Below are 18335 nucleotides of genomic sequence, written 5' to 3'. Positions count from 1 at the left end.
CTGACCCTCGTGGCTTAGACAGGATCTGTTCCCCGAGGGTGTACGGGAGAGTTTGCGTAGGTGTTCGGATAAGAGGGCACGACTCATGCCTCACGAGGGTACGATGGCAAGGATGGCACGATGGTCTCATGATGATTTTGTTGTAAGGCATTTGGGCTCTCGAGCTGTAGCCTATGGGAGCTGTGTTGCACTGCTGCAGTGCTGATGCTGCCCGGGCCTCATTCGTTGTCTGGTGGAGCCGTTTTGGGTTTTGGAGCAATTGGATGGAGAATGGTGAAGCCCGGGAGCTATGGCCAGATCGAGAACGCTTTTGACGTCAACGGCTTGGCGGGAATGATGGGGTAAGACCAGCGACATACCGTGAGTGGGGCTAAGTGAGGAGCATGTCGGGGCCGAACCCCATGACATCATGCAGGCACGGTGACGACAAGCTTTCCAGCTCGAGCCCAATGGGCAAGCTTCCCCTAGGCTCCCGGCAGTCGAAACATGGATCACGAAAGGTGTCGGGCTTGTTCAGCTAGTGGATGCGGGGGAATGCCGGCGTCCAGCGGTGAAGGGGACCCGGGACTGGGTTAGTGTAGCTTGGGTAGGTATTAAATTTCTAGATGTGCCCAGCAAATGTCTCTCTTGTGCTTATTATCCGTAGTGCTTGTCATTTCATACCCAAGATATTCACTTTGTGTGGTTCATTCCCCCCCCTGCCAGCAAGCCACACAAGTCGATCCAGATCCCTTCCCGATTGCCGTTGAAAAGTGCAACGCCGTCAGAGTCTCCCCTGCATATTTTGTCTCAATTCGGCATCCGTACCCCTCCCCTTCTGTGCCTTTCTTGCCCTATCCTCGACAAGGGGCCTTGACGCCACCTGCAATCCTTTGAGATATATAATCCTACGTACCGCCGCGTTCTTTTTTGCACCTTCGGCACTTTAATGCCGTTCTGAGGGGACGCGAAAACCACCAGCCTCACCACGCTTTACCCTCGAGACGTATATCAAGAACAACGGAAACAAAGAAACTGTTCGAGTACGGGGAACGTTGAACAACCGCCTTTGACACTAAACCGAAACCATACAATAAACTACCGTCAAACTTATACACCATCTACATCTCAATATTCAAGAGCTCGAAACATATAAAAAGTCAACAACGGAAAGGACAATACACACACATACATACCAACACACACCTACACAAAATGGTGAAGCCGAGCAAGCTTCTCCCACCCGATCCACGACCCTGGAAAGCGGAACCCGAAAAACGCAAAGAACGCAAAGAGTTCGAAAAAGAGGTCGCCGGCTTTGACTGGGGCCAGGCCATCGCCCTCGGCCTCATTGGCGCGACGGTCGCCTTTGGGATCGACAATTCGCTCAAGCGCAAAGAAGCAAAACACGAGGAGGAGGACAGGAGGGAGGAGAGGCGGAGGCAGAGGGAGAGGCAGTCGGGGTCCCGCGCGCCGAGGAGCAGTCGCAGCCAGGCTGGATATGATAGAGACAGGGGCAGGAATAGGGAGAGGTACGGCAGCAGACACGACGATGACGACGATGGCAGAACCGACGACGGGAGGAGTTTTCGGGATGACAGGAGCGACCGGGATTACTACGACCCGGATTGGCATGAGAGGGAGTATAAGTCCGTGAGGGACTATGCGCCGCCGCCGAGCGATGTTTCGGAGGCGAGGGCGACGCGGGGGACCGCTGTGAGGGAGGAGAGTGTTAGTGTGAGGGGCGTTGGAGGGAGGGAGTACGTGAGGGCTATGGATCAGTTTGAGAGGGATTATGGCTATGGGGACCGTCGACCTAGGTATAATGAGCGGAGGCGGAGTCAGAGTATTCCTGTCTCGAGGTCGAGAGATTATTATTCGAATTGGTAAGGATTCTATTTTGAGAGAGAGGGATAGAAGATCTAGTGTGGTGTGCGTCGTCGGCATACCCTGGTTCGGACGGATGAGCGATGGGGTTGATCGACATACGACACTGCATAACTAAACGACATTATGAGAATGATTATGATCAGCATGGGATAGGGTGAATTCTGCATGTGGAAGAATCGAAAACAGATACAGATACAATACCCTTCTCAGAGTAAGGGATCGAGTCTTATGTTGGAGCGAAGCATTCACATGGTTTAGACGTTTTTGCGTTGGTTCATCTTTTTAACAGATCTTTCGTTGAATTTTCAATCATACATATCTGCAGTTCAAACCATGCCTTGCATCTGACAATAAATTAGTGGATATCACCATCTCACCTCGCTCACTTGCGTGTAGGATACGTGGGTCATTGTCAACTTCTTACATTCTTGGCTGTTGACTAGCTACATTGTGCCCAGATCAAATGGGGAGTGACTGAGATACGAGATATTTGGTTACCATAAGCAGCTTATACAAAAGAATCATGATGCAGCGTCGTGTTCAAGATCAACATTGAACGCCGAGATCGAAATTTCAGCACCCAAAGCATCGTTCCCACTTTTACATGGCAGTCTTCATCGGGCACTCAAGAGCCGTAAGTCCAAGCATGTTTACTCATATCCGAGTCTATTGACGCGATGCATTCTACGTACCAAAATGAAGGACTCTAAGAGAACTCTACTGTCCATCGGCAAGCGCCTTCTCGGTAGCCGCAACAATGATATCAAACGCCTTCTGGACGTGCCCCTCCTCAATAACCTGGCTGCTCCCGGTACACATGCGAATACCATACAGCCCATGAAGCGTCGTCGGCGTCAAATAAATCACGCCCTCCCCGTTCACGCTCTCCAACACCGCCTCCGTCACCTTGTTGCTCTTCTCTCTATCGCCGGCCTTGCATGTGAACACGACCAGAGCATACCGCGGCCCCGTCACAATCTCGAACAAATCCCCCCTCGACTTCACCATCTCCGCAAACCTCTCCCCGAGCCGGATCCCCCTCTCCAGATGCTTCCGGATCCCGCTGGCGCCGTACGCCCGCAGCACGAACCACAGCTTCAGGCTGCGGAAGCGCCGGCCGAGCGGGATCTGCCAGTCGCGGTAGTCCGTCACCAACCCTGCCTCGGAGAATTGGTTGCGCAGGTACGCGGGTTTGATGCTCAGCGACTCGACGAGCCAGGCGCGGTCGCGCACCCAGAGGGCGGAGCAGTCGAAGTTTGTGAGCATCCACTTGTGCGGGTTCACGTTGAAGGAGTGGAAGGCGGCAAAGGGCGCCGTGAGGTGCGCGTTTTGCGGGAGGATGAGAGCTGAGCCGGCGTAGGCGGCGTCGACGTGGACCCAGATGCCGTCCTGCTCGTCAGGGGCCAGAGCGTCCTTGATGCCCGGGAAGTCGTCGACGGCGCAGGTGTCGGTGGTGCCGAGGGTCGCGGTGAGGTAGAACGGCTCCAGCCCCTTTGCGCGGAGCGCGGCGACGGTGGAGGCGAGGGCGGCCCCGGACATTGCGTAGCCCGTTTCCGCCGGGGCCGGGACGGTGGCGAAGCGGACGCCGAGGACCTGCGCCGCCTTCTTCGTGGACGAGTGCGCCATTTCGCTGCCGAGGGCGACGAGCTTGGAGCGCAGGCGCCAGGTCTCCTCCTCCTTTTCTTCCGAGTCCGCGGGGAGGTGGGCGGTGCGGGCGCGGAGGAACTTGTCGCGGGCGGCGACCATGACGGTGAGGATGGCCTCGGAGGCGGTGCCGTGGAGGACGCCGCCGCCGCGGGTGGGCGCGGTGGAGAGGTACGGCTCGGGCAGGTTCAGGAGCCGGGCGAGCCAGTCGAGGACGATTGTCTCGAGCTCGGTGACGGCGGGGGAGCAGATCCAGTTGAAGTGGGCGCCGTTGAAGGCGTTTGAGTAGAGCTCGGCGAGCATGGCCGGGTAGGAGGAGGAGCAGGGGAAGAAGGCGTGGAAGGAAGGGGATTGCCAGTGGGTTATGCCGGGCACGATGTGGGATTGGAGGTCGGCGTGGATGGTCTGCCATGATTCCGGGTCCTCGGGGGCGGATTGCGGGAGGAGGGGGCGGAGGTAGCCTGGGGTTACCGAGGGGAGGACTTTTGGTTGGGAGGTGATTGTGTCGTAGTATTTTGTGACTGGGGGATGGTGGTTAGTGATTGAGAGCTTCGTGAGAGGGGTTGGAGGATGAGGATTGGGGTGAGGGTGTTTGGTGGTGATGAGATTCAGGAGCGTGTGATGAGAGACTTACTGTCTTCTATGGCCTCTGCGGCCGCGGTGCGGAATTCGGATGAATCCATCTTGAAGAAGGTCTACTGATCGATGTCTAAGTGCTGGTACTGATGTCCTTCGCTCAGAGCCTGGGTACGTGTATTGGAGGGCAGGACTATCCGTCTTATAGAGAATGATATCTCGAGTCTTTAATGCCACCTTTCCAGCAGTATGAGAGACGCACACATGAGATGAAGTCAATTGTGTTGTGGACGTAGTAAGTAATAGCCCGGCCAATCAAGAGCAGTTCACAAACTAGGGTCGGCTGTCCATACTACGTAGACGACATGGAAGTGTGTATCTCTATCTGGTACTCCACCATGGCCCGCCCATCACATCATTGTCCGATTTCCTATTTCCCCGGTTCTTGGAAGGTGGATTCCGAATGCAGTAATGTAATAGGTCAATGGTGTCGAAAGCTGTTCGTCGTGGCGTACGGAGGACTCCACTACTCGTCAGCCAGCCGCGCGGGGCGGCTCAACGCGGGGTTTGTCGCTCGGAACACCGGCCGGAATGCCCTCGGAACGGCTCCGATTATAAGCATAATGCACCCAGCCCTGCTCAAAGGGCGCCTTTTTGACAGAAAGAATGTCAAAAATGCGTTTTGGACCCTCCGCCCTAAAGTGACATGAGCGTCGCAATTGAGTTTTCTGGGTCGCTGATCCCGGCACTAAGGGTCAAGTCCGAGATCTACCTAGTATCTGGTGTACTTTGCCATGTGAGACCAACAAGAAAGCAGCCACCGAATCCATTTTGATCATGAGTTTGACTGCTTTAAAGTTCTATTTTTATTGGTCTTCTCTGGGCAATGCTCTGCCTGGATTTGGGCCCTGGAAACATTTGAAAACCACCACAAAGCTCCAATGGTTTGATAAGTCAACAACACGTGACATCTAGTAAGGACTAGGTAGTCATGGATTGCAAACCGCCAACCAACACGGCATCTACACTCATACCAAATTACTTAATCGCACTCAAACATCTTTGTAGTGCTCACATTGATTCGGCTCCAGCTCCGCCGGTTCACAACGCAGTCCCAGAACATCATGGGCCAGTAGACGTGATAGAGCCACCACGCCGGCAACGGATCCCACAGCTCAAACGTCCCGTCCTTCCAGAATAGCACGTGCTCGACAAACGTCTTCACAGACCGCCAGTACGCCGCAATCGACATTCGGAAGAGCAGTACCCTCGCCGTTGGCAGCAGCAGCAGCGTGAAGAGGTCATGTCCGATCCAGTAGTATTTGGACGGCCTCCTAGGCGTCACCACATCCGTCTCCGAACTGCCCCCAGAGGTTCCCGTCTCGTCGAGTACGCTCAGGTACTGCTCCACCATGTCTGGAGTCTCTCCAAACAACGCGACAGCCGTGTGCGCCCGCGGGTTACACTCGATCGGATACAGCTTCAGCTGCTCAGGCTTACATCCATCCCCCGCCTCCGCCGCAGCAACGTCCTCGTAGCTCACCATGAAATCGAAACTCAGGTGGCCCGTATACGCATCCCCAAACGACGCGGCCTGCTTCCGCGTAAACTCGAGCATCGCCCTCGACAGCGGCGACGAGGCCGGTAGCGCGACGTAGTGCATCAGCAGCTCCGCCGAGCAGCACGCCACAAACGCTCTCACCTCCCCGCGGACCACGAGCGCGTGCGTGCAGAACTCGTCGCCGTCAATGTACTCCTGCAACAGCCAGGGCTCCTTGTCTGACATGCCCAGCCACTCGAGGTGGTAGACGTGATCGTACGTCTGCTTCTCCGTCGGCAGCGGCAGCAGCGTCATGTCGCCGCGGCCGCGGTCGTTGACGCCCACCGACTTTGCGATGAAGCGCGGCGGCGGCTTCCTGGTGTTCTTGGCGGTGGTCTCGGACTCGGCGTCGTAGGACAGTCCCCCCGACGCTTCTTCCAGCGCGGCCAGCATCTCATGTCGGCTCGTGACGAGATATGACTCTGGCACGCGCAGGCCCGTCTCCCGCGTGTGATCCATGAAGGAATCCTTCTCGTGCAGGATCCGGGTGCGCGCGACGTCGGGTTGCACGGCGCGGCACCGCGTGCGGGCCTCGACGACCTCCTTGACGACGCCGTCCTCGACGGCGGACCCGACGCCCGAGCAGCTGACCCAGAGGTCGACCTTCTCTCGCTCCACAATCCTCAGCACCGAGTCGAGGTACGGGTCGGCGCCGCCTCCAGCTCGGCCGGGTTTCTGTAGGACGTGGTAGGCGGCGAGGGCGGTGGACCGGCTGCCGCAGGCGTGGGGGGAGAAGTCGGCGCCCACGACGCGGTGACCGGCTTGGTGGAACAGTCGGGCGAGGGTTAGGCCCTTTGTCATGCCGACGCCGGTGACGAGGATGGTGCGGCGCTGCTGCTGCTGGCGGTCCGTGGCGGCGGCGGGGTCAAAGGCCTGGCCGGGACGCAGGAAGCGCTGCCACACATAACTCAAGGCGAGGATGATCGTCGTCAAGGGGATGAAAGCGACGCTGATGACGATGAGGACTAGATCCTTGAGGATCTGGCCAAAGGGATCGGCTGAGGCGGCTTTCATGGTCGCGGTGGTGCCCGGGTTGTCCCTTTGAATGAAGTATTGCTCCACTAGATGGTGATTGGATCAGAAGGAGACGGGAGAGTGTAAGTAGGTAGGTTGCTGGGGCCGAAGATGAGACGGCGAGTTCGCTGCGTGACGCCGTCGCAGGTTTGGAAGAGCAGCAAGCAGCGTCATCCAATTGGGATGGGAAAGCCAGTTCGGTTGAACAGGTGAAGATAGGTTAGGAAGGGATGAAACTACCTTTTCGCGCTGCGTGTCCCAATCTTCGTCCCAGGATACACGGCGGGCTGAGGAATGTGGAATTGGAAAAAAAGTGTGGCAGGTACGAAGTTTCCCTCGCACAAAAATACCTACCTACACGCGTACGCGGGCATAGGTATCATGATGACCTTCTCCCCGAAGGCTCCGACGCACCGCCCACTTGGGTTGATAGAAGTATACCTTACGTCATGGACTACTGCAGCTATTGGCGCGAACGCACATAACTTTACCTACCTTAACCCCCTCGCCTCGTCGTACCTTGCCTTAGGTAAAATACGCGCCAGAGTGATGTCTCACTGCGTCGAATTATTGGCATGTCGTGTGAGTGACGGGAGCTTCAGCTCCGTCTTCCAACCGGAACGGACCGGATGGAGGGAGGGGGGGGATAAGATGTCGCAAGCTCTAAAAGCTTTGTCAAAAAATGTCAACGAGTGGGGACTTCTCTTGTCTTTTCCCTTTGGCTGAGCATACGCGCGTTGTGTATCATTCTGAAGCTGTGGCTTGAGTGTCAGCGTCGGACAGAGTTCTGGCTTTGCAGGCTGGCTGGTGCCATGTGTTTTTGGAGATGGGAGGATGCGCGGATCATTGACTGCCTCTGCAGGGATATCTGAAGTCAGAGCCCCACAGGAAGTTGGGAAGCCAAGACTTCACCCCACCTTGACATATAGTGTTTTGATACATAATACTGCTCCTCGGCATGATGAAATCAAATATGCTTATAAGCATGATCAAGTGGCATTGATCGACTGCACTGAGTAAGATACGGGTAGTCTGAGCTTCAATACCTTCCTTCAGGCAAGTTCCTTAAAAAGGTAGGACGGCAGCAGATGCCAAAGGGAAAAGGATGAACTGACAAGCCACCAAGCGAAGAAGAAACGGCACATGAGCATGGATACCTTACAAACCATCCTAACATGGAGGCCGCTCATTCTTCCTGTGTCAAGCCAGGATCTCGTCCCTAATACCAAAAGAAGAAAAAAAGGCTTTGCCTGACAGGAACAAGGGGAGGAAACAACCCATGATGGTCTCCAATTTCAATTTCCCCCGCATAACAAACCACCAAAAACCAACCAACCCATCTCCCCCCCCGAACGATCTCCCGCGGGCAATTTAAAGCGGAAGCGATCAGCAATGCGCCATAAATAACTTTCTTTCGCATATGGAGTACTATTACTACCTACACAACCGGCTCACAGCTCCCGAGCGAACGAGCCAACGAACCAACGGATGATCGTTCCGGGAGATCTCCTTTTTGACTCTCGAGAGTTTTTGCATTAACCCTCAATCTAAACTCCCGCGCCGATACCACCGTGGAGACACCCCTTAGCGCTCAGTCCTTCTAGAATCCCTCCTTTAATCGATGGCGATCTAGCTCGAGGGAGTTCTCCTATGGATCCACAGAGGGCGACCATCAGTTTTAGTGAAATCATAAGTCTCGCAGAACTGGTGATCATCAAATAGTGTATGTATGCGGTGGAAGACCATGTAGTATTATCCAACACGTCTATGCCCCAGTATGTTCGCTTACTCCCGAGCAAGCCTAACCAAACGACTATCCAAAATGAAACTATGGTATCATTACTCATTAGAGTCATTATTAACAATAAGCAAAACCCTCCGGTGCGCCGCCCGAGCTGGTCTTGTCTTGCTCAGCTCGGAGCATCAAAGGAGTGTCCGTGTGTTCTGAGGGGTATCCCGTTCCTGATCAAGTCTAATCCGTTCGTTGCCGTTTTCCCCTGCGCCCAATTAGAAAGAAGGAGCGTGTTGCAGAGCGGCCATGTGAAGTAAAGCAAAATTTCCAACGCCTGCCCGATGATGATGATGATGATGTTGATCCAAAAGGTCTGAGGACAATTAATTGCCCAAAAGAAGTCTCGCTCACGCGACGGCAACGGCGGCAACAATGGAGTCGAGTGCTGAGCTGTGAGTCGGCCCGGAAACGCCTTGCGCGGGGCCTGACCAGACGACACCCATCTTGCCAGCAGAGTCGCGGTTGGCGTTCCAGTTGCTGTCGGCGTTTTTGGTGATGAAGGTCTTGAAGTCGTTGTTGGGCGCCGCTTCTTGCAGGTATCGCAGGTTGCGAACAAAGATGCCCTTGAACTGGTTGCCATCAGAGCCGCAGTTGGGCTCGCACGTGTCGTGCAGGATGCCGTTGTCGTCGGCCAGCTGCTTGATGGCCGCCTTGGCAATGTTGGTGGCGTCTGTCAGGACCGACTTGTCGCCATTAGCCTTGCTGAGCTCGACGAGACCGCCGAGAACGACACCTTGGTTGTAAGACCACACGTTGGCGCCGTTGTTCTTGCAGTTGCCGTCCAAGCCGTCGTTGATGGTGCCCTGAGCGTTGATCATGCCGGTGGCCTTGAACCAGGTCCACTGATCAGTCGCGATCTTGAGGTAGCTGGCCTTATCGCCGGAGATGCGGTTGGCCAGCGAGGCGGCGACGCTGAGGTAGAGCTCGTTGGCGATGGCGTTGACGTACTTGCGGTCCTTGCTCCAGTAGATGCCGCCATTGCAGTTGGTATTGCCGCCGGTCTTCATATCGGCAAAGATGTGCACGGCCATGTCGAGGTAGTCTTGGTTCTGGGTAACATCGTAGGCGCGGATCAGGCCGAGCGCCCACCAGCCTTCGTCGTCATAAAACTCGTTGATGAAGTTGGGAAAGCCCTGAGCGCTCATTTGACGACCTTCGATAGGCAGCGGTACCTCGCGCTTGGTGATGGCGTACGAGGTTGTGACAAGGCCAGCGGCATTGATAGACTTGGAAGCTGATGCTGTGGCCTTCTGAGCCTGCTGGAATGTGTTCATGAGAATGCCTCCGATGTTAAGCTCGTTAGCAGCATCCCGGTTCAGATTGGCGAAGTCGGCGAGGGTGGTGAAGGCGTTGGCACTGTTCCACCAGGCGTTGTCCCAAAGACCAGAGCCAACATCGTACCAGGTAGATTCGAGAGTGCGAATGGCGGCAACGGCGTTATTAGTGTATGAGGCGACGTCTGCTCTCTGGGCAATAGGACGAGTGGACATGAGAAAGACTGCCCGGGCTGCGAGCCCTCCCACGTTGGCGACCATGTTGATGATTATTAAGTATAAGGAGTTGAGTAAGGAGGCGGAACAGTTCGTCTGGTCTTCTTCTCTGCTCGAGGTAGAGAAGTGAGGGGAGTGGTGGAGGAGGATATATGTATTAGTTGCAATGGCGAGGGCAAGGAGAGGCCACTTTCGGTAGAGGAGGGCCAGGATGTTAAATATATCAGGAGCGGGCGAGGATTCCGGTCCATGTGCCCCTTGTCCAGGTTTCCTCCGAACTGGTGGACCGGCACAACAGTAATGGAAGTGGTGGGAAGAAGGCGGGTACGGACAAGGCGATGAGGAGGGACGGTAATGCTGATCCTGGACGGCAATCTTGGTAGCAGGGCTCTGAGAAAGTGGAAATCTGGGGCGGAAGTGGCAGCAACAGGACTGGAAGCATGAAGATGATGGGTTGGAAGAAGCGGAGATGTCGTCAAGGTCAAGATCAGCGTCGAGGTGGGATGACGAGGAAGAGGAAGGAAAGGATACATGTAAGCAGGAGCTGGCGCAGGCGCGGCTTTTGCCAACGTCCTGATCCTGCGATGACAGCGCCATGATCCTTTTTGCGTGTGTCTTTACTCGCAGCCTGGAAACAAGCACAAAACAAAACAAGGCTTCATCTGATGTTGTGATCAGGAGCTGCCTTCTCGTCGAGCCAGCACACCGCACGCGGCTGCGCCCTGACAGGGGCCACCCGGCAAAGAAGTACGAAGATCACAGTCAGGGGTCAGACTGTGGTGGCCAGTTGGTGTATCTGGGAAGAGAAGGAGGAAGAACCAAGGAGCGTGGGATGAGATGATGACCAGAGAGGCAAAGCGCGAAGAGTCGCAAGTACCAAGTAGCCGTACTCAGTAGCAAGAGGTAAAGGGCAAAAGAGCAAACTCGGAGTACAGATAGCAAAAGGGGCAAGACAAGACAAGGGCGTTTGAACAGCGGTTCCTTGGAGAGCGAGCGGGTCGGTAAGCGCTGTCGTTCATTGGGAGAGATTCTAACGGGACGAGGGTCTACCGCCAGCTCGGAGACTCTTTGAGAGTTTTGGTCGCTTGGGAGTCGTTGGAGTCTTTGGGGATGGGGAGCTTGAGAGCTGAACGTGTAAAGGTGACTGGCGGTAGATGGTGTTTCAGACAAGATTGTACGTTATGCTGTGTTGGCGGGCGGCGCGAGACCGCACCAACTGGATCTGCGGTACAAGGTACTTTGTGAGGTCCCTGGTGGTGGTTTGTCCCATCCAGGCTTGAGGTACGTACTGCACCGGACCGCTTATCGGGCGATAAGGCACTTGTGACGAACCTTGAACCCGAACCCATCGAGCCAGCGCCTGAGCTGTGAGCAGTGAGACTGTGAGACTGTCACACTCACAGCGGCGCCAAGTTCCAACGCCCAGGAACCAGAGATCGGTATCCGGGCCTTCCATTAGCCACGGGTGCTATGACCAGGGGCTTAAAGGGTGTTGCAAGCCCCATGTCCCCCTTCAGTCTTGGGTCACTTGGCTGGGACATCTGGGACTGGCCCCCGGGCAGGAGGGGATACCCTGGCATCTGCAGCCCCTAATTGGGAAAATCTGCACATCCCGCACCGCCACGTGCGGGTCTTTCCTTAGTTTCCTCCTCCATTCCTCCTTCGTCTGGTCCTCCAGAGATACCTGAAGCTTCTGGTGTAAGAGGGGGACGTATCTTTTCTTTCCTTCTCTTCCGTACACATTCTTTTGCGTCTTTCCCCTACGATAATGGTACACCTTGCTCTCCACCCTCATAGAGTAGTACTCCGATATGCAACGGGCAGCTCAATCTGGCTAGGAACGCCTAGGACAGCTACGAAATCCCAAAGGATGCTGATCCGCGAATATCAGAGGCATCTATTCCAGCATGGTCAGGGTAACATCCACAGAGACCTCTCATGATGAGGTTGCACGTTACACTTGCCCACCAACAAGCTCCGACTGCTGTGATTCATTCCCATGATCCAGACTCGCATTCTAGATCTGCGCTTTATTGTCATGTCTGTTCACTCACTCCGAGTCACCCTTTCAGTCATTGCACAGCATCGCAGCCTCGGGATCAATTCGTTCGCCTCATGGATGCATCATCACCACATCGTTCACCCAGAGCTATTGCTCCGCTGACGTAGCCGAGCAGGAGGGATCATCAAGCTTGTGGACGATGAATGGGCTCCAGACTCAGATGACTGTCCGATTCAGACCGACTATTGACAAAAGTCCGCGAACCTTGTCTTCCCATGCGCATGACTGCGGCGTGCAGTCAAATATTGGCAACATCATGTTCACAGAGTACGGCTCGTCATCCAAGACTGACCAAGAACCATCCAAGAACTCCAGGCCCTGACGCCGAGGTCTCCAATTCGTCGCTTGACAGCTTATTTCCCACGGCAGCGGCGCAGAGGCTGATCTTCAATGCGGTGGAGCGCCATGGAAGATTCTTTACCAAGTATCCGTACCTTCCTTCTCCTGAGAGTCGACTGGCGAGACGGGGAACCAGGGCTCGCTTTGTTTCGAGGAGCTCAACAAGATTACCTCGACATGCAGAACACCAGAGACATGCCAGCAAAGGCACCAGAGCCATCAGTGCCACCCTGGTCCCGGGGGGTGGCTGACGACCCAAGCTGACAGCGGGGATGGAGGGGCATTTTACGCATTCCCACTGCCGGGGACCACCTCGCACCACGAGCTGGCCCGCAACCTGCAGGTGGGAGCCGATGTCGAACCTGGAGCTTTGGATGACAACAGTCATGATGGTTTTTGGCATCAGAACAACCTCTTTTCTTCTCTTTGCGACAACAAAGCTCTCGTCTTTCGAATCAGCATGCTCGACGTGGCAGGGTCGCAGTACTGGCGGCCAAGTGACCCTGTGCAGAACAAGAGCAATGCTACGATGAGGAAAGATCACGAATCAGCCTCAATGGAGCCGTGACCGTGCTCAATGTTCTGGCGATCACTTTGGTTTCGGCATTCGAACATGAGAAGTCACACCGACATTCAAGGCGGCCCGGAGTCTGCGGCCCAAAGATGCGTCTGTTGGATGGATTGAAGCCAACCAACTATCATCCTTCAAGCAAAAAAGTGCTGCCTAACTTAGGTTCTCACCGTAGGCAGCGATGACAAGACGGTGATACCGCGGTTGTTGATACTGTTCTCGTCATCTGCCCAAAGTTCTTTGGGTGAGGGATTTCGCGGGCACGAATTCGATAATCAGAAGAATGATCTTTGGTCAGAGACAGCATATGCATTACGCCCCATCAGCCTTGCTCAGCGCAGCCCGACGATCATTCACTCATTCTGGAGAACCTAAGAGCTACCAGGTAGAGGCACAGCATCGCTCCAAAGTCCCTTCAAGATAGCTGCGTGCAGATGGGCAGCCCTACCGACCGTCATATTGGGCGTACAGACTACAGCTTCTTCCCAGCCCGGCGATCTTTTGCCAGCGAAGGCCTAGTACGCCCGCTTCTTCTGCCGCCCAACCTTGAATTTGATGCATACCGAGCACCAGCTCGCCGTTGCACGGCATACAATTAGCCTTGGCCGCGGCACTTACGTCGTGAAATCCTACGATTTGCCTGGCGCAGCCTGCCGTCTGCACTTACATGCAGATTTGGGGGCGGGGCCGGGTGGGCAGTGTTAGTGTCGGCTATCTGGGGACTTTGGCAATTGTGTGGCCAGGTTACGCCCAGCCAAGACAAAAACCAAACAGCTACCTCACGCAGTACGCTGTTCAGAGCATCAGATTCAGCTATTGGAAAAGATTCGGCAAAGGCGGCGTTTGACGGAACTCTTTGGTTCCGCAGGTTTCTGCATTTCTCGGAGTATCATCCCTTTCACGGACTACGAGTCGGTTATCGGAATGCGACGTTTCCCAGGCCCTCTACGGAAGCTCATCCGGCCGAGAAACTAATTACCATGCCCAGATATTGGTGCGACTTGAACACGAGCGCAACCCTCTGAGGCCGGTCTAACGTAGCTCTCCCGCGATTCAAGAAACGCCGCGAGTTCCAAACCGCCCTTGGAGCACGAACCCGACTACTTGGCTTGGTTTGAGACTTTGTCCTCCTCCTTTTACATTGGGTAAACATTGATCTTCTCATTCATGCACACGCATCACCACTTGGCATAAGGTATTTCAACCACACTCATTTCAAAGATACACTGAACAGCCAGTGTCAAAAAGGTAGAGAGAAGTATCATTGAGCAAGGCTCAACAGCTTTGACCCTGATTTTTGGGTCGCACATAGCACGCGAGAGTACCCCGTACTCCGTACGTCAATCGACAAAACTCCATCTATTCGTACAGAATTTCCACTTCTATGCGACGCCCACGGTATGAACCAAATCGCAGGCCCAAACACGCCCCTGCCTCCTACTCCTGGGCCTGGGAAAGTAGTCCACCACCACCATTTTCACAATCTCTAGTTTCTACTCACCTTGGGGGGTTCTTACGCGTACTCGTGGCTGCTTGCGGTCCGGGCCTTATCGCAAAACACGACGCTCCCACCTTTTTCTTGACAGTCAACAGTGTCTTGAAACGAACCGTTTTACATCCGACCGCGCGGCGGGGCCAAACGCCAAACCTGCGTTCCATTCTTTTTTGTCGTCCCTTCTCCGAATCAGACTCAGCCTCTTTTTTTGAACTCTTGCTCTTGCTTGCGTTCGTTCAATGATTCTTAACTGGTCTGGTCAGGACCCGGCTCTTCGGCACAGAGTCAAAGCTTCCATTTTATACTTTTCGTCCTCCAAAACCGGACAGGAAAGGAATGGAGGAGGGGGGGGGGGGGAATACCCAAAAAAGAGAGAGACGGTTGTCTGATGATTAAATGTTAAACTTTATTGATATCGTTGATCTCGCCTCGCTTATTGCATCTACTGAAATGCCCATCCCTTATTCAAACCTCAAGCGATGGGATTTACTTGATCTCCAATCGCAGCGCATCATATTGGACGTAAATAGCAGGCGTAAGCACGGCGCTCTCGTAATTCGTCGCGCCGTACGGCAAGCTCAGGACAATCTCGTTCTCGCCCGCCTTCAACAGCTTCGAGTCAAAGACAAACTTGTTGGCGACGTTGTAACACACCACCGCCGACCGCACCGCGCACGAGCTGCTCTGGTAATACGGAATCACCCACGGCTCCAGGTCTTTCCCGTTGACGTTGACGGTGTACTTCAGGTTGGCGTGCGGCTCGCTCGCGTTGTACACGTCCGTGTTGCCCGCCGCCGTCTTGGCGCCCGCGAGCTGCACCGTGAAGGTGCCGTAGCGCTTCTGCTTCACGGCCGCCTCGTCGAGGTCGAAGACGAGGGTCCAGTTGTTGACGTTGCCGTCGCCGAGGTAGAGGTCCGGGCGGAGGGAGTTTCCTTTGCCGCCGAACGCCGCCCAGTGCACGTAGTTGAGGTCCTGCGCGACGTCGTCCTCGCCGACGCGGAAGCGGATGCCGTCCGGGAACTCGGTGGGGAAGTCGTAGCGCGCCCAGTAGATGCGGTATTCCTCCGGCGTGCGGGGTTTCGTGGTGTCGCGCGCGAAGCCGTGGCGGTATTCGCCCGAGGACTTGTCTGGCGTGCCGATGCGGAAGATTTCCGTGCCGGATGTCTCCTCGCGCCAGCGCGCGTGGGTGGTGTCGATTTTGCCGGCGACGATTTTCACGTCGTCCTTGATGTATTGGCCAAAGATGCCGTCGCCGTAGATTGTGAGGCGGTAGGTCCCCTCTTTTACGCGCGGGATCGTGGCGTAGCCTTGGGCGTCGATGTCGGTCCAGTATTGGTAGGCTTTTGTGTCGAAGACGTTGTCCTGGAAGTCGACGCCGTTCTGCGCCAGCACGGCGATGGGTTTCGTCACGCCCTCGGGGAGATCGACGTGCAGCTTCCAGGTGGTGCGCTGCGTGGAGGGGACGTAGTTGGGTACGAGGTGGGCGATGTCGTCGTAAAAGTCCGCGTTCCACGTCGGGTCGGCGAGCTTGGCGGCGTCGGCGTGGAGGTCGAGGATGGAGGTGCCCGCGGGGCCCTTGTTGAAGTGGTAGTACTGCGGGCCAAAGGTGCGGTCGAAGCCGTTTGTGATATTGGGCGTCTGGTCGCCGTGGTGGTTGGACGAGATGTAGTTGTAGACGATGCCGTCGACCGTCAGGTCCGAGTGCAGGGGGCCGCCGAAGTAAGTGTCGCGGGTGTTGAAGACCATCCAGGCGCCGAACGCGGAGCCGTCGGCCGTCTTGGAGCCGTCGGCGAACATGCCGTAGGCGTCGACGTCGCGCCAGGTGTCTTGAAAGGTGTATTTCGTGAACCAGTCGGCTTCCTCCTGGACGTAGGGGTCTTGGGGCGTGTTGCCTAGGTACCACGTCGCATCCTGAACGACGACCTGCTGCGCGACGGCGTCCTTTGACGGGAGGGGCGCGTACTGCGTCGGGTTGGTGAGGAGGTGCGTCCACATGGGATCGTTGGGGCGGAACAGAGTCCTCAGCTCCTGGAGGTTTCGCAAGAAGGGTGCCGTCTCGTTGTGGTAGGCGACGCGGCTGAACATGTGCAGGCCCGTCTCGCCATCGCGGAGGAACCAGTACTGCTCGAGGACCTGGCCTGTCGAGGCGTAGGTGTCTGACATCTTGACGCCGCCGTAGGCGACACCGGCGGAGTCGGTGCCGGAGTAGAGTTGAAACGTGGGCTTCACGGTGCCGGGCGTCCAGAAGCCTTGCGGGGTGCAGTAGCAGTCTAGGTACGGCCCTTGGCCGGTCGCGCCGGAGGCGGTGCCGAGGAGGTTTACACCGTCGAGGGTGAGTTCTACGACGGCACCGCCTGGCTTGGAGACGGCGGCGTAGAGGCGGTCGTTAGCGATGATGAGGCGGTTGGAGGTCTCTGTCGCGTTGAGGGCTGCTCTTGCCCCGGTCGCGAGGGTGAGGGCTGCGCCTAGGGCGGCGCCGCGGAGGGAGGAGACGCGCATCTTGTAGTCGTTTGGAAGTCTCACGAGTTTTGTGGACACGGTAGAGACGCTCGTTCGACGACCAGAGGAAATACGGGGACCGGCGAGAGGTTTTCGTTCGACTTGATGCTCTCGTCGGAACTTCTACTCTTCGCTTGCCTAACCAGCAAAAAGAGGCAAAGGACTGTCCGGCATGGAGACGAGACTGCTTCCTTTTATGACCGCAGGCTATTCTCCCGAGGCACCCCGTTCATAACGGGGCCGGCCCTGCTGGGCGTGTCGTTGGTGTGGAGGAAGAAGGATCTCGGGCATCTCATCTCCGGAATTTGTTTATTTCTCTTGGGGGAGGGAGAATACAACCCCATGACCCCCCAGCGACGTATTTAGGCTGGCGGGCCCTCCCCGCAGGTCGCAGGGTTAGGTTGGGATGTATCCATCCATATCCGAACGAGGAGGGGCTACGGATCGTCGGATAGATACGCAGAGATTGCCAGATAGCGAAGCTGGGTAGGTACGTCAGCAAGACAGAGACCGAGAGAGAGATGCGGGGAAGGCCGTCCGTCCTTTGTTTGGCGTACCTCAGAGAAATAAACGCAATGGAAACGTAGAATGCATGATGAGCTTTTTTGACATGCAAGGACGACCATGTCTGCGTGGAGAAATTGAGGTCCGGACTGGCGGGCGAATGACATGGCCCAATTCTTTTCAAAAGTCTGGGGTAGGTAATTTACCTTTGTGTCGTTGGGACCTTCTCCGCACGTCGCCCAACTTTTCCCCCAGACCACCCGCAAAAAGCCCACCCACCTCCTCCGCCGATCTCCGCCTTGACTTCGGCGCCCTCTTCGCCGAGGCGAGCCGGGCCAAGCTGGGGGTTTTGACATTGGCCAAGGACCCCCCAACGGTGACTAGACCTTGAGACTAGCAAGTCACCGCCCTCAGCCAAGGACCGGGACTTCAATTCCATGATTCAGAAGAAGCCTTTCCTTTCGTCTGCAGGAACCGAGCAACTTGCCTGCCCCCTGGAAACTTGAGGTGAACCGTGAAGAGGATTGCCCGCCTATCTTCCCCCTCCCCCAACTTTGCGGCCGGCTTGCCGTGTGTTCAGGTTGCGTCGGTGTAACAACACGTCGAGGGAGGAGTCGTACGGTACTAGGCGCTGATGGTCCCGCCTTTCGGTTCCCCGGTATAATTTCCCACGTATTGGGGTCCTTCCCTCGTGGGGTTCAGTATTTCCTTGGCGGAACCGAATGACCGGGTCATTTTGACTTATTTCAGAAGAGAGTGCGAGCCGTAAAGTTTCGATGATGCCTGGACTCAAGAGAATTGGCTCGGCTTGGAGTTGCCGGGTTCATGCGAGTCTGTATTACGGTGGTACTGGGGGCCACCCATTTGGTGATGCGTAGAT

General features: G+C 55.8%; 5 protein-coding genes across 5 annotated transcripts; 1 reads left to right on the top strand and 4 right to left on the bottom strand.

The window, feature by feature from the left end:
• Window positions 1–1194: 1194 nt before the first annotated feature.
• On the top strand, window positions 1195–1869 carry CCOS01_09696 (uncharacterized protein; the record flags this gene model as incomplete). The annotated part of the gene is made up of 1 exon (XM_060457853.1): window positions 1195–1869. The coding sequence occupies one exon, from the start codon at window positions 1195–1197 to the stop codon at window positions 1867–1869; it is 675 nt and encodes a 224-aa protein (XP_060311018.1).
• A 717-nt stretch (window positions 1870–2586) lies between these two features.
• Window positions 2587–4196, bottom strand: CCOS01_09695 (uncharacterized protein; the record flags this gene model as incomplete). Its single annotated transcript, XM_060457852.1, has 2 exons — window positions 2587–4034; window positions 4148–4196. 2 exons carry the CDS (start codon window positions 4194–4196, stop codon window positions 2587–2589), a joined length of 1497 nt encoding a protein of 498 aa, XP_060311017.1.
• Window positions 4197–5131: 935 nt separating this feature from the next.
• Window positions 5132–6703, bottom strand: CCOS01_09694 (uncharacterized protein; the record flags this gene model as incomplete). The annotated part of the gene is made up of 1 exon (XM_060457851.1): window positions 5132–6703. One exon carries the CDS (start codon window positions 6701–6703, stop codon window positions 5132–5134), a length of 1572 nt encoding a protein of 523 aa, XP_060311016.1.
• Window positions 6704–8842: 2139 nt separating this feature from the next.
• Window positions 8843–10030, bottom strand: CCOS01_09693 (glycosyl hydrolase; the record flags this gene model as incomplete). Its single annotated transcript, XM_060457850.1, has 1 exon — window positions 8843–10030. The coding sequence occupies one exon, from the start codon at window positions 10028–10030 to the stop codon at window positions 8843–8845; it is 1188 nt and encodes a 395-aa protein (XP_060311015.1).
• A 4908-nt stretch (window positions 10031–14938) lies between these two features.
• On the bottom strand, window positions 14939–16951 carry CCOS01_09692 (rhamnogalacturonate lyase; the record flags this gene model as incomplete). Its single annotated transcript, XM_060457849.1, has 1 exon — window positions 14939–16951. The coding sequence occupies one exon, from the start codon at window positions 16949–16951 to the stop codon at window positions 14939–14941; it is 2013 nt and encodes a 670-aa protein (XP_060311014.1).
• Between the last annotated feature and the right edge of the window lie 1384 nt (window positions 16952–18335).

The sequence above is a fragment of the Colletotrichum costaricense genome (assembly GCF_030867565.1).
Source record: "Colletotrichum costaricense strain IMI 309622 chromosome Unknown Scaffold_10.1, whole genome shotgun sequence".
Lineage (NCBI taxonomy): Eukaryota > Fungi > Ascomycota > Sordariomycetes > Glomerellales > Glomerellaceae > Colletotrichum > Colletotrichum costaricense.
The sequence above is the reverse complement of the archived record's forward strand: the minus strand, read 5'-3'. Positions and strand labels throughout refer to the sequence as shown.